The 13,741-nt window shown below is 43.4% G+C and overlaps 1 protein-coding gene across 2 annotated transcripts in view; it reads right to left on the bottom strand.

Annotated features, from left to right (window-relative positions):
• Positions 1 to 13,741, bottom strand: part of COL17A1 (collagen type XVII alpha 1 chain) — a 59,261-nt gene that overhangs the window by 6,229 nt on the left and 39,291 nt on the right. For both annotated transcript variants that reach the window (XM_083741535.1, XM_083741536.1), the window contains 13 exons: positions 12,764 to 12,799; positions 10,926 to 11,009; positions 9,458 to 9,511; positions 8,487 to 8,528; positions 7,503 to 7,544; positions 6,911 to 6,976; positions 6,250 to 6,291; positions 5,728 to 5,850; positions 4,952 to 5,077; positions 4,726 to 4,863; positions 2,252 to 2,353; positions 1,558 to 1,710; positions 174 to 695 (listed from right to left, as the gene is read on the bottom strand). In XM_083741535.1, coding sequence (XP_083597661.1) covers positions 174 to 695; positions 1,558 to 1,710; positions 2,252 to 2,353; positions 4,726 to 4,863; positions 4,952 to 5,077; positions 5,728 to 5,850; positions 6,250 to 6,291; positions 6,911 to 6,976; positions 7,503 to 7,544; positions 8,487 to 8,528; positions 9,458 to 9,511; positions 10,926 to 11,009; positions 12,764 to 12,799 — 1,530 coding nt within the window. The remainder of the gene's footprint in view (positions 1 to 173; positions 696 to 1,557; positions 1,711 to 2,251; positions 2,354 to 4,725; positions 4,864 to 4,951; positions 5,078 to 5,727; positions 5,851 to 6,249; positions 6,292 to 6,910; positions 6,977 to 7,502; positions 7,545 to 8,486; positions 8,529 to 9,457; positions 9,512 to 10,925; positions 11,010 to 12,763; positions 12,800 to 13,741) is intronic.

The raw sequence follows: 13,741 nt of genomic DNA, 5'->3' as shown, positions 1-13,741 counted from the left end.
CTTACGGTACTTAATGGTCTAAGAATTACGTCCCAATTTCATTTTTTCTCTCTCTCTCTCTCTCTCTCTCTCTCTCTCTCTCACACACACACACACACACACACACACACAGACATACTCTAAACAGTCCACAGCACTTTAGATAGCATGGGGTAAAATATGGATATACTTACTTTGTATGTTTTCTGACACTCTGGCTGCCAACTCATTGTAATCCAGTGACCCAGCAAATGATCCACTATAGGATCCTCCTGCACCTGTAGATCTCATCTGTGATCCGCCTGCTCCAGTTGAACTACCGTAAGATCCACCCGCTCCAGCACCATAAGATCGACCTGCTCCAGCACCATAAGATCCACCTGCTCCAAGCGCTTCACCATAAGAACCATCAGCTCCAAGAGATCCACCATAAGAGCCATCAGCTCCAAGAGATCCACCGTATGATCCATCAGCTCCAAGTGATCCACCAGCTCCAAGAGATCCACCATATGCTCCATTGCTTCCCAATGAGCTGCTGTATGATCCCCCTGTGGCAAGTGATGCATCATAGGATGTGGCAGAACTTACGGACCTGCCATATGACCCATCTGAATTTAGAGACCTTCTGTAAGATTCAGCCATCAAGCTGCCATCTCCTATACCAGGTGGTCCTGGAGGCCCGGGGGGTCCTCTGATGATGCCACGAACATCGTCACCTACAAAGCACAGCAATGGGTGTTAATGGAGCTGCACCAGTTATAATGGAATGTTCTACAGGGGTGCTGAAGCCAGCAAAGAGTGCTCTGGGACAGCATCTCAGAGGGTCACACGATACATCAGATCTTCTGATGTTGAATCCTCCTTTCATCCCCACAACTTCCACAAACCCAGCCCTATCAGTTTTGGAACTCTTGACATCCCAAAACTAAAATGTGTTGGGACGGTTTGGGGGCATGCAGAGGGAGCACTGGGATCTGAAGGATCTAGTGCCTTTCCAATTCCACCCATTATTCCTAACAGGAGTGCTTATCCACTCTCAATTCCACCCACAGGCAAGAACCTGATAGTATGTTAATGATATTGATGTAAGCCTCTTTAAGTTTACTGAAGCAGGATGCAAGTTTTAGTAAACTTGGAGCAGCATAGTGCCCCAAAGAGAAACTATTTCTGGAAAGCTTTTCATTAAAGCAAGAGGATGCTACTTGAGACTGAGTTGATGGTCAGAGGTTATGCCCTACCAGCTAAGCTGCTTTTTTTTAGACCTTCTAGTTCCAGTAAAGCAAGCACAAATTAAATAACAAGTCCCTTCCATATTTGAGACATGTCAAAGATGACTAAACAGAAATAAATCTTAGGATCCACCTTAAGACAAAACCATATTCAATACTTTTGATTTCTTGAGGGACTTTTCAGTCCAGGATAGCAGCTGTAGTAAGCATTTCTCAGCTGCTACAAAAGAGCTATGAGATCAGCCCTAGGCATAGTGCCAGGATGAGGCCCAGACTTGAAATTTCAAGAAGAGCAACAGCTGGTTATAGCAATCAAAATTGTAGAAGTGGTTTTGCGTATGTGACTTACTAGTAAGGTACTTAATCAAGTCACTTCTGAACTGGTCAGTCCAAAGATCATCACCATAGGAAACAAGGCCACTTCCTGACAAGCCAGGTGGTCCTGGAGGGCCTGGTGGACCTGGTGGTCCGGGTGGTCCAGAAAGTGTGAAGTACCCCAAACCTTGGAAGAAGAAGAAACTGGGTTAATAATGTGCTTTTTAAGAAACTGCAAGCAGACCCTTTGCTTGAATTCTTTCCCCTATGTCGTCCCCCCCCCCCAATTCTAACAGCACAATCATATGCAAATAGCCACCATTACATTTAAAAACAATTTCATTGGCATGTCCAGATGGCATGCTATTTTATACCTTTGTAATTTTTGATTCAGTATCATTAATTTTTTGGCAGCAGGGTGGGGTGATGACACCCTTTTACCCTGTTAGCAAGGAAGGTCAAAGTATCACATAGCTTTCATTTTAGGGAGCTACCAGCAGAATTTTAGATCAGCTGGTTGACCATACTATTTTGTCACTAGCATCCTTTGCTGGTGATGACGAACACACCCAGATCTTACGATATTGGGATTCACTGAATTGCTGCATATTGAACGTGGATCAAATTCTTTACTCTGTCCTAGAAAGCCCAACAACTCCCCACCCACCACAAGAAATCCCAGACTCCTACAAGGTACCCAAGCGCAGAGTATGGCAAACCATATTTACTTTGTAAGTAGGCGGAGATGTCCTCTGCAGTGATGGAGGAAAGTGCACTGCCTGGTGGGCCTGGTGGCCCAGGTGGCCCTACAAAGCGATCAAATTCTGAGTCTGAAAGAAGGAAGAATGTGAATAAGTATCTGAGGCCTGATTTACACACACACACACACACACACCTGTTCCCCCCCTATGCAAGCAAATCCCCTCTGTCCCTACCCACATTGCCAGGACAGAATAGCTAAACAAAAGCAGAAGGACTTTTCTGTCCTACTCTGTTAGCTTATATAACGGAGTGAGGATTAAGAATGGCAGAATCAGCTATGTCTTGAGGAATAATTAGGACTATGCACCTCACACTTGTAGTCTCTTTGCAAAAGAAATTATAAAGCACATACTACTTTTGACAGTGATCTTACAGCTCATTTCTAAAATGTGCCCGTAGGAACATAAGAAGCTGCCTTATACAGAGTCAGACCATTGGTCCATATAGCTCAGTATTATTTTTAATTAAATTTGTATACCACCCTTTGTTAGAAGATCACAGGATAAAGGTAAAGGTACCCCTGCCCGTACGGGCCAGTCTTGACAGACTCTGGGGTTGTGCGCCCATTTCACTTAAGAGGCCAGGGGCCAGCGCTGTCCGGAGACACTTCCGGGTCACGTGGCCAGCGTGACATCGCTGCTCTGGCGAGCCAGAGCCGCACACGGAAACGCCGTTTACCTTCCCGCTGGTAAGCGGTCCCTATTTAGGTGCTTTCGAACTGCTAGGTTGGCAGGCGCTGGGACCGAGCAGCGGGAGCGCACCCCGCTGCAGGGATTCGAACCGCCGACCTTTCGATCGGCAAGTCCTAGTCGCTGAGGCTTTAACCCACAGCGCCACCTGCGTCCCCTGCATGGGCATACTTCTCACTTATTGCAATGGGCATACTTCTCACTTATTGCAAGGTAAACACCTTGTACACAAGTGTCAGCCTGTATGTAAAAAATCAACTGTATCAGGAGAGCATTGTAAGCCTTCAAGGCAATTCTTACATTCTCAAATAAAATGAAAAGAAGACACCCACTTCCCCATTCCTTTCTGTTATTCAAGGCATTTACTGCTTCAGAACTGTATGATTTGGTATTGGTATTGGTATTAGGATACTTCGCAACATAAAAATACAAAATGAGAACACAAAATACATAATAAAACACACACAAACACCTTTAACCCACAAACACCTTTTAAAGACAATAGAATGTTCAATCAGCCAAAGGCCTGGTTATAGAGAAACATTTTTGCCTGGTGCCTAAAGATATGTAATGAAGGCACCAGATGGGCTCCTTGGGGAGAGTTTTTCACAAGCGTATTATCTACAAAGATGGACAGCAGCTCTCCCGGGTTCCAGGCAAGGGATATTCCCAGATCTATCTGGAGATGCTGGGGATTGAACCTCAGACCTTTGGCATGTATAGCATGTGCTCTGCTACTGAGCTACTTCCTCCATTACGCAATTTCAGCTGAAGTAGGAATACAACCACTCAGCTTACTATAGCAATCTACCTCCTGGGAATCCTTTGCTTCACTGAACTAAATGGATACCTAGATGTCTCCACTGCATTTCAACTCTTTTTAAAACCCAGAGATGAGCACAGAGGGGTAAATCCAAGTTGGGTGTCTATGAACCATTGGTCATTGTAGGAAAGCCCAAAATCCAATAGTTGTGAGTCCATAAGATTTCCCAAGATGGCTTGATAGGATTGCAAGGCTTACTATAGTTCCAGTCACTACTGCAATTCATGATTGTGGTTCTGGCAAGATGCTCACATCCACACCGTACATTTAAATCACATAACTTGCCTCAATGAATCCTGGGAACTGCAGTTTACCAACAACATAGTACCCTTAACCCACTATGGTGTGGCTCTTAGTGTGTTGAAGCAGTAAATGTGCTAAATACTGGATTATTGAAAGCATCTCTGTAAGATTTATTTTCAAAGCACATGTAGTGTTTTGTAGAGAAATGTTAGGGGGAAAATAATATTACAGTGCTTCACATCCTAAATTCCTGAAAATGTTCTCTGGATCAACTCTTCAGTTTACTCTGAGAATTCTGTGAACTAACAGCCACCAAAAAAATGGATTATTCAGTGTAAATGGAAATCAACAATAGTATATTCTTACTGACCACTACAGCATATCATCCAAACATAGTGGGACATACCCTGAGAGCCCTTGTAGCAAAAAGTGAGTACACATGAAGATATTGGGTGGTGGCAAATGGGTAAAGAATAAGCATCCTATAACTATAGGCCCCACCTGTGTGTGGCATCCTAAGGGATTTCTATACCAAGGAGTGCGTAACCATACACACACAACATGTGGTTGCAAAATTTACGAAGGGGCCTGCAGCCAACATGTAGTACCAAAAAGCCAATTTGCATCTCACAGTGCTGTGGGGAAATCACTTGGTGCAACATAATAGATATGCATATGACATTACTTGTTATATAGCTGACAACCCGTCTTGTCAATTCATCATAGTCCAGGGACACAGATAAGCTGTCTCCTCCCAGTCCAGGGGGGCCAGGGGGTCCTGGGGGACCTTGGGGTCCAATGAAATACTGGCGAACATCCACTCCTAAGAAAATAAAAGAAAATTAGTCCCGCTTTTCTGGTTTGTCCAGAGATGGAACAAAATTGACGAGCCATGAAAGCATGGTGCTTACCAGACATATAGCTCACGACACGGCGGGCCAATTCAGTGTAGTCCAAAGATTCCTCACCAATGGCGGTAATCATTCCTGGTGGTCCTGGAGGACCAGGAGGTCCAACCAGATAGGATGCACTGTCACCTAGTGAAGCAGAAGGGCAGAGTGCAATCATTATTGGAGTGGATGGATGTGGTGATTACATGGTTTTTGTGGTTCTCCTGCAGCTCCACTAGCATAACCCTACGAAATCACACACACTCTTGATTATTCTACATCACCCCTTGGCTGCTCCTACCATAGAATAATTTGTTATCTGCTCTCATACAAAGGTTTAAGTAGGGTACTTTGGGATCCAGAGTCCAAGCTTTTTAATATATTGGTCTGTATTATTTGTTTAGTGCTAAGGTTCTCTTAGACCCTAGGGAGGAGCCATATACCTGGACCAGAGGTAGGAAACCCCTGCCTCTCCAGTTGTTGGACAACTTCCATGAACCCCTGCCTGTTAAGTACAATGGTTTAATTGACATTGAAATGAAAAGTACATATATGTATTCTGCTGAAGGTTTAACTGGAAAATTTCATTGGGGTATATTGAAACTTAAGTTTTGAATGGCAGGAGGCATTCCAGCCCCCTTCTACCTGCAATCTGAAATGTCCACAATAAATCAGATATTAGATGATCGGAAGGCAAACAAGCTCCAGACTTTCCCCAAACCCCCAAAGGTGTCTGAACTGAGTGCTGTCAGATAGTGACATGATAGTATGACTCCAACAAAAGGTGTGTGACTTACTTTGCAGATAGTCAGCGATCATCAGCTGAATGTCTCGGGCCGAACTGATTCCACTGATTCCTAGGCCTGGAGGTCCAGGAGGACCTGGGGGACCTGGAAGACCCTGAGATGCTCTTGATCCAGCTGCAGAAGTACAAAAGTTGATTTGTTTTTATTACTATGGAAGCAAGGCACAGCCTAAAAAGACCATTGCAGTTAAGTGCATTATACTGACACATAGGATGAAACAGTGCATTACAAAGCAACTGTGTGTGTTTCACAAGCCTGCATTTGCCACATGACAGGAGAATGACAGGCCTCCTTAACCTGTCATGGCCCCAGACCAGGATTCCTCAGAGACAAAGCCCCCCAGCACCTCTGTGGCATGAGTGGGATTTTCAGCCCTGCTCTGTGAGCTGAATTGCCTTATTTTATTTGCCCAGGAAGAAGACACAATACATTTCAGAAAGCTTTAACACTAGGGATGGCTATGATGGTTTATACTATATACAAAAGTGTACATTACGTATGCTGTCATCTTACCTCCTCCAGGGATGCCTGGAGCTCCTGGTACACCTGCATCACCTAACAGGAAAACAAAGAAAAACATGTGTTCATTGACTCCATTCAGCAAGCCTGTGGACTGCATGGGGCCACATTCCCATCAGGACAATTTTCTGGGGGCCACGTGCCAGTGGTGGGTGGGATCAGAGGCAAAAGTGGGCAAAGCAGTGACCACAAATACTACCTTTGTACAGTAGGCTAGTTTTTACACCCTTCCACCCATCCATCTGTCCTCAATACAGGAAACCAAAAGGCATTGTCTGAGTTCAAGGACACATTCCAACCACTCAAGGGGATGAAGTAGGGCTGGTAAAGGGCATGGCATGGGGAGTGGCGGGTGGCCTGGAAAGAGTCCTGGGGGCCACACAGAAAAGCCTACAGGGTCACACTTGGCCTCTAAGCCTGAGGTTCCCCACTGCTGGCTTAGGAGAACTGTAATAATCTATTTTGCCGTGGGAAGAGGTAAGAAAAGCAGCAGAAGAGCTTTCTCAAGAGGGTCACCCACAATGATTTACATTACATCATAGCTGGGCACTTTTACAGCTAGGAGCAAGGCTCATCACAGTATGTCAAAAGGCAAAGATTTTGCCTCACACACAAAGTTCAAGATGCAAAAGGGTGCTCAGTGCTCTTCACAAACCTTTCTCTCCTTTGGGCCCAGGTGGTCCTGGTAATCCAGGTGGTCCTTGGATGGCAACTCCAGCACCTGCAAAGAGGAATCAGGGAGATGGCAATGAGAAATGCAAAGAGGAATCAGGGAGATGGCAATGAGAAATCTGGAGAGGGGGTGGTGGAGAGAACAGGGGCTTCACATGTGACATTGTACTGTTTAGAGCCTCCTTCATTACATGGTGCCCTCCAGATGTTCCGGCCTACCTACCATCCCTGATCATTGTGGCCCTGCTGGCTGGGGCTGACGGAATTGTAATCCAAAATGTATGGAAAGCACCAGGTTGGTGAAGGCTGATTGTCATGGACTGGTTGGATGCAGAGAAGTGGGGGGGGGGGAGGCAGCAGCTAGGAAACCCCCAGGGAAGAAGGTTCAGGGCCAGGTGGTGGGATGACAATGAGTGGTCAGAGGGAGAAGAAGGAACAGACTAGGGGGAGGTGGTGTCAGAAGCTGAAGGGGAAACAGGGTTTAGTGATCAGAAAGAGGCTGTGGAAGAGGGCAGGTCAGACTCAGAGGCAGGAGAGGAAGGGGCTGATAAGAAAGAGAGTGCATTTAGACTCACCTGACACAGAGGCTCCTGGTAGACCTGGCTGACCTGGTTCACCTGTGAGAAAGATTAGAAACCACACAACCAGGTTTTTACAGTGCATCAATAGCTCCTGTTTCCCATAAGGAAAATTTTAAAAAGAGTTATTCAATTATTGAGGGGTGAGTGAGCTGGCAATTAAGAAAGGCCCATTAGATCTCTGGTGCTTAGTGATGGGGAACACTCAAGGTCTCTTGCTGTCTGACCAGCAGAATGGACTAAGACCAGCACCACTGCTGGTGAATATGCCAATTTTTTTTATTTTATTTTTAATGTTCAGGTCTTCACCCACTTTGCTCCAGCAACTTTACAGCTTTAGCTGCTTCCAGACCATTCATTGGGTCAGGTTGCAGCAAAGGAAAAGTTGAGTTTTAGAGACCTGTTCTCTTCTGGTTTTCTGCTTTCATTCTACCTACATTCATAACCCTCTTAGCAAACTCAGTCTCCTATACAACTGCACTAGTCTGTAGAGTAAGGCTTCCACTCCTATCACCTCTAACCAGTGGCTATGGTGATTAGGGCTTAGTTGGCGCTGGAGCTCAACATCATCTAGAGCAAGAGTAAGGAACTTTTGTTATCCCAAGGGCCAGATTCTTATCTTGCCAGCCCTCTGAGGGACAGGTGGGTGGGACCTAAAACCAACTGGGTGAGGCTAAAGTACAGTGCTTTATCCTGAAGTAGCATATACCAAGGCTATCACATACTGAAGTCACATTTTAGTTCCCAAGTCACAAGTAATCACACACATGGTCTGAGACTTGTCAATTATTACTGAAGGAAGAGAGGGGGAAGTCTGGAAATCACACAGGCAGATCAGCTTGTGCTTTCACTGAACAAATTCTTCAGAAACGCTTTGGGGATTAAACCTGTGCATTAAAACTGCGTTTCACCAAAACAATAGAGCAGCTTTTGAAAATCCCTCAAAGGGAAGTTCTTAAATCAAACAAAAGCCCTTTTTACCTGGTATGCCACGAGGTCCTGGTGGGCCTTGAACAAAAGCGCCTGGGGGAAAAAGAGGGGAAAGTATTACACTGGACTCCCATTTCTTTTCATAATGCTTGGAGTTTTATCCTGCCTCTCTGTTCCCTCCATACCTACCGACTTCCAAAAATAGAGACAGCTTTAGGGCCTATTCACACAGTCACTGGACATGTGGCAGCCATGGATAAGGGACTCAAATAGAGTGTACCACCTACCAGCCCATGGCTGGCTAGGCATGTGCATGAAGCAATAGACTTTGACAGAGATATAAGGCTGTCCACAGGCTAGGATGCAGCACATTGTGTAGGCATTTCCTGCTGCTACCTCATAACAAAGATGTTGCCTGATGAGGTCAGTTTTTTTCTGTCTGACCTAATATTAAAGGACTGTTTATCAAACTTTCCAGGTTTTTAAATCTTTATATTCACTAAGGCACACTTTTGTTCATAGTCAACTCAGAAGTTATATCTTGCAAAGTCCATTTTGTACAGCAGTTTAACTACACAAAATGTGACCTATTTAAGTAGCTGCTAATTTCTAACAAAGGTTTTATTCTAACAGAATACGAGGTATTGCAATGTTGATTTTTTTTTTTTGATGGCAGCAGCTCAGTTCTTGTTTTTCTTGCCACCTGCTAAAATAAACATGATTTCAGGGCACTCAGTAGAGTGTGTATGTTGTCTTTCTCTCTTTGTGTCTATGAAATGCTTCAGTTCACTTTATATCACGCTGATCAGAAAACTGCTGGTTTTCTGCCAAGACTATCAAGGGGACAGATTAGAAGCCATCGGGAATATTTATATAAAAAAGTACATATAAACTGCAAAGTGGTTGTGTGTGAAATTCCCTTTTTAGTATAGGAAGACTTACAGCATGCTTATTTTTTTCTACTTAGCTTCCTCACCACCATTTTTTCACTTATATGCTAGTATAGAACAGAGAGTCTATACCTGGAGGTCCTGGCGGTCCAGGGGGTCCTGGCGGTCCTTGCATCTCTGGTACCACTAGACAAAAAAGGGAAACAGAAGTATTACACAACTGCTGCTACCGCAGCATATTTTAGAAACAGAAACAGGCTGCTTTTAATAATAATAATAAATGATCTCACGGGTTAAAATATTAAAGGAAACCAGACAGCAGTTGTATTTGAAAGGATGGCTAACTCATCTCATGTGTCTATAAATCAAAATGAAAGAGGCTCCATTGACTAGAACGTACACTTTGGGTTCTGTCTAACTAAGGTGCATTCAGAGTAGACCTGCTGAAATCAATACACTTAACTTACCTTGAGCTGCATTGGTCTTTCTTCCCAAAATGAAAGATGGTATATGGTATATACATTTAGAAGAAGAAGAAGAAGAAGAAGAAGAAGAAGAAGAAGAAGAAGAAGAAGTAATAACCCAAGTCCCTTGATTTCAAAGTGTCTACTCTGAGCATGACTTAGATTCAACCAACTGTCTTGAAAGTTGTTCACTTCCATACTGAAATCCACACCAACATTCACAAGTGACACGACCAACACTAAAAAGTAATATCTTGTGACAATGCCCAAAAAACATTCTATCCTGCTTGAAGTGTGAGGCATGGGGCAAAGATTAAGCGTAAAATAACTGTCTTTTTTTCTTTTTGGCAGGGTAAATTGCAAGCAGAACAAAAAAAACCCCCAATACAATAAATGAAAACTAGATGGGCTAAGTATCTGACTTGGTCTATATAGTAAAATGATATTTCAATTAACTCAGGATCCCCCTGTCTCTAAAACAAACCAGCGACTCTAAATGACCACTCACCCTCTTATTTTATAGCAATAAGTAGGTTTGGGCTTAGTTTGACTTGGTTTTGAATTGGAGATAAAAGTTTATTGTTCCAAAGTAAAGATAATGGTCTGGTACATGTGTCACATTAAATTACAGTTAAAATAAACTTGGGGCTCATCCAAATTTATCTCATCTAGGCTATACCTAGAATGCACAGGTCTAAGGGGCTTTCTGCTTGAGTGGGTCTTAATGATTTCTCCCTTGGCCTGCTTCTTTCCAAAAGAAAACCCACTCTTTGGCAATATATTGGAACAAATGGCAATCCAAGGGAAACCTCAATTGCCGTTTGCTCTGACTGAGTGCTAAAGAGCAGCTTTTCCTGGGAAAAAGCAGTAAGACAAGAGGAAGTGTTGGTTAGCCCTTGGTTATACTGCTAAAATTGTGGGTACTTCACTCCTCTCCATTCCTACTGCTGCCACCCTGCCAGAAAAGAAGCCATGGTCTGGCTTGTCATGTCATACAAACCTGGACTTATGGCTTGTTTGGAAGAGCAGCAACAAACCACAAGAACATTTGAAGGCATAAACAGTCTCTTAGAAAGTGCCAGTATTTTAAGAGTTGACTTCACAAACAGAAGTGCAGAAGAGACAATTTTCTCTACCTTGAGCAGCTGAAGCACCAACTCCTGAACGGACGGTTTCCACAATGGTGGCTTCACCTGGGTCACCTTTCTCGCCACGAGGACCTGCATCAGAACATAAGAAATGACAGACTATTTAATTAAGCACAAATAAGCACACTGGCTGAAACTCAAGTTGTCAGGTTCTGGTTTCCACCTAATATGCATGTAGGCATTATGTTTTTTAGCTTAAACCTAATCTAGATAGGACCTGAACTGGTCCTCAGTTTATGTGTCTTGCATGGCAATGATGATACTGCAGAGAGAGATAAGGCCAGAAAAACCTGGGGATTCCTTAATGTGGACAAATGTGGAAAGACTGCAATGAAGTTTCAATTGGTGTGGGAAACCCGTGGTCCTCTAGATGCGATTGGACTACAAATCCCATCCTCCCTGGCCATGCTTTTTGGGGCTGATGGAAGCTGGAGATCCAACAATGTCTGGAGGGCTGAAGGTTCCCCAACGCTTACTTAAATGAACAGGTTTGCCAAAAGCATTATGGCTGCTTGATGTGCTATAGGTCTCCTGCATGGAAAATTATTCCTTGTAGGAAACAGCATAACACCCACCCACATATATTGGTCATGTATACACACCAACATATACCCATAGTGTTATCATCACCTTGGCTTTACTGCCTTGCATGTAGGAGATCCGTAATTTGTATTACATGACAAAGTCCTTAGATAATCAATTTTCCTCACCACACAAACTAAACCAAAAATTTTGGAGGTAGTACCAAAAAAAAGAGGGGGGAAAAGAAAGTAAGAGATTGCACAAGACTTGTTTTTGGATTGTACTACTTGAGCTAATGTTGCTAATCTTCCAGTCTACTATACGCAGTGGAAAGGATCCTCTACAGTGGTACCTCGGGTTAAGTACTTAATTTGTTCCGGAGGTCCATACTTAACCTGAAACTGTTCTTAACCTGAAGCACCACTTTAGCTAATGGGCCCTCCCACTGCCAGAGCACAATTTCTGTTCTCATCCTGAAGCAAAGTTCTTAACCCTAGGAACTATTTCTGGGTTAGTGGAATCTGTAACCTGAAGCGTATGTAACCTTAAGCATATGTAACCTGAGATACCACTGTACATGGCTTGTAGGTCATTGATACGCTGTGTCTGGAAATGTATCATTTGCCATCTACACTGCATTTATTTTCATTCATCCACCCCTTTCTCTGAAACTTACAGCAAATATTAAAACCATAAAGCCTAGCAAACAGAAAAGAATGGAGGGGCAAAAAAAGGTAACAACAAAACCCAACCATCTCTTTTTCCAGAGAGTCAATAAAACAATCATCAGCTCAGCAGGCCAAGCGCCTGTCAGAAAATAAAGATCTTCACAAAATAGTGAAAAAACATCAGCAAGTGGGTGAAGCAGACCTCTCTGGGCAGGGTGTTTCAAAGCTCAGACATGGCCCTGGAGCCATGCACGCCACCAAGCACACCACAGATGTCAGCAAGACAGAAATTAGCAGGAAAGCTTATGGAAGCTGGTTGTCGAACAAAAGCAAGTACATCCCTGCCCAAAGCGTTTACAGTGTGAAAGAAGGAAACACAGCTTGATAGACAAGTAATAAGGATGGGAGGAAGTAGCAACGTGTGTAGGGGGGGAACAAGGCTAGGCTGGTGCAGAAAGACTATGGAGAAAAGCAGAGTTTCAGGGAGGAGGTGTTTTGCAGAGTTTCAGGGAGGTGACCTCCCTGAAACTTTCAGAGGAGGCTGAAAGAAGATGAGCTAAAGTGGAGCACAGGGAAAAACACATCATAAGGGGCAGTGACAGGGACAGGAAAACAAAGGTGCACTGAATGTATTACCTTGAGATCCAGGAAGTCCAGCTGGGCCAATAGGACCTTACGGGGAAAGAGGGGGAAAGTTAGATCACCTTAGTAGATAAAGCAACCTTAGTGGATGAAGCTCCTCTTGAGAAATGGAGCAGAAACTTACAAATAATATAACTGCCTGAAAGGCTGAGTTAAAATTTCAACAGATTTTGATAGCCATTGGCATGGTACACAACTGTCAAGTGTGTGATAGCTTTGAAACAAATGATTTCTCCCATTGTCCTATTCTCTTTGTACTTCCCACCAAAACACCCTTTACTTTTGGAATGCACTCTGTGAGCATTCTCTGTTTCATTGAGTAGAGAAAACAGAAGGCACTTAAATGAAAAGGTCCTGATAGGCAATTCCAGCTACAGCAGGTATGCTAGTTTGAGAAAGAAAGGAATGTACTCTTCTCTAGAAAGGGATAGATTTCAGTTGGTGGATAAGTTTGGGGATCACTTCACACAAATGTGGATGCTATCATGTGAAAATTGTTGTATTCCAATTCAATGTGTTTTTTGAAGCTACAGCACAAGAAATAGCACTAAACCCAACCAACCAAGGCAAAAAGAATGCTAATACATAATAGTATTTGTGTGTGTGTGTGTGTGTGTGTGTGTGTGTGTGTTTCCTCTACACGAGGGTCTCAAGCTATAAGCATCAGCCCAAAATCAGTCCCATCACCAACTTTTCAACAGAACATTGGCCAGATAATGAGAGACAAGTAGGGAGCAAGTCTTTGCAGACAGCTGTAAAAGTCCATATTGAGAGCAATTACTGAAATGAAAGCAGAAAGATCTGTAAATTTCAGTTCTTTCTGTTTTTCATTTTTTCTATTCAAAATTTTGTTCTCAACATTTCTGCAGCAGTTTGAGAATTTTCTTTTAAAAAATCCTCATAATTCTTCAGCAGTTTAATGCAGATTTCTCCTAATAAACAAATTTGCCGTTTTGACTAACATAAACATTT

This window comes from Podarcis gaigeae (genome assembly GCF_964106915.1).
Source record: "Podarcis gaigeae genome assembly, chromosome: 5".
Taxonomy (NCBI): Eukaryota; Metazoa; Chordata; class Lepidosauria; order Squamata; family Lacertidae; genus Podarcis; species Podarcis gaigeae.
Note: the sequence above shows the minus strand (reverse complement) of the source record. Positions and strands in the feature narration are given on the sequence as shown.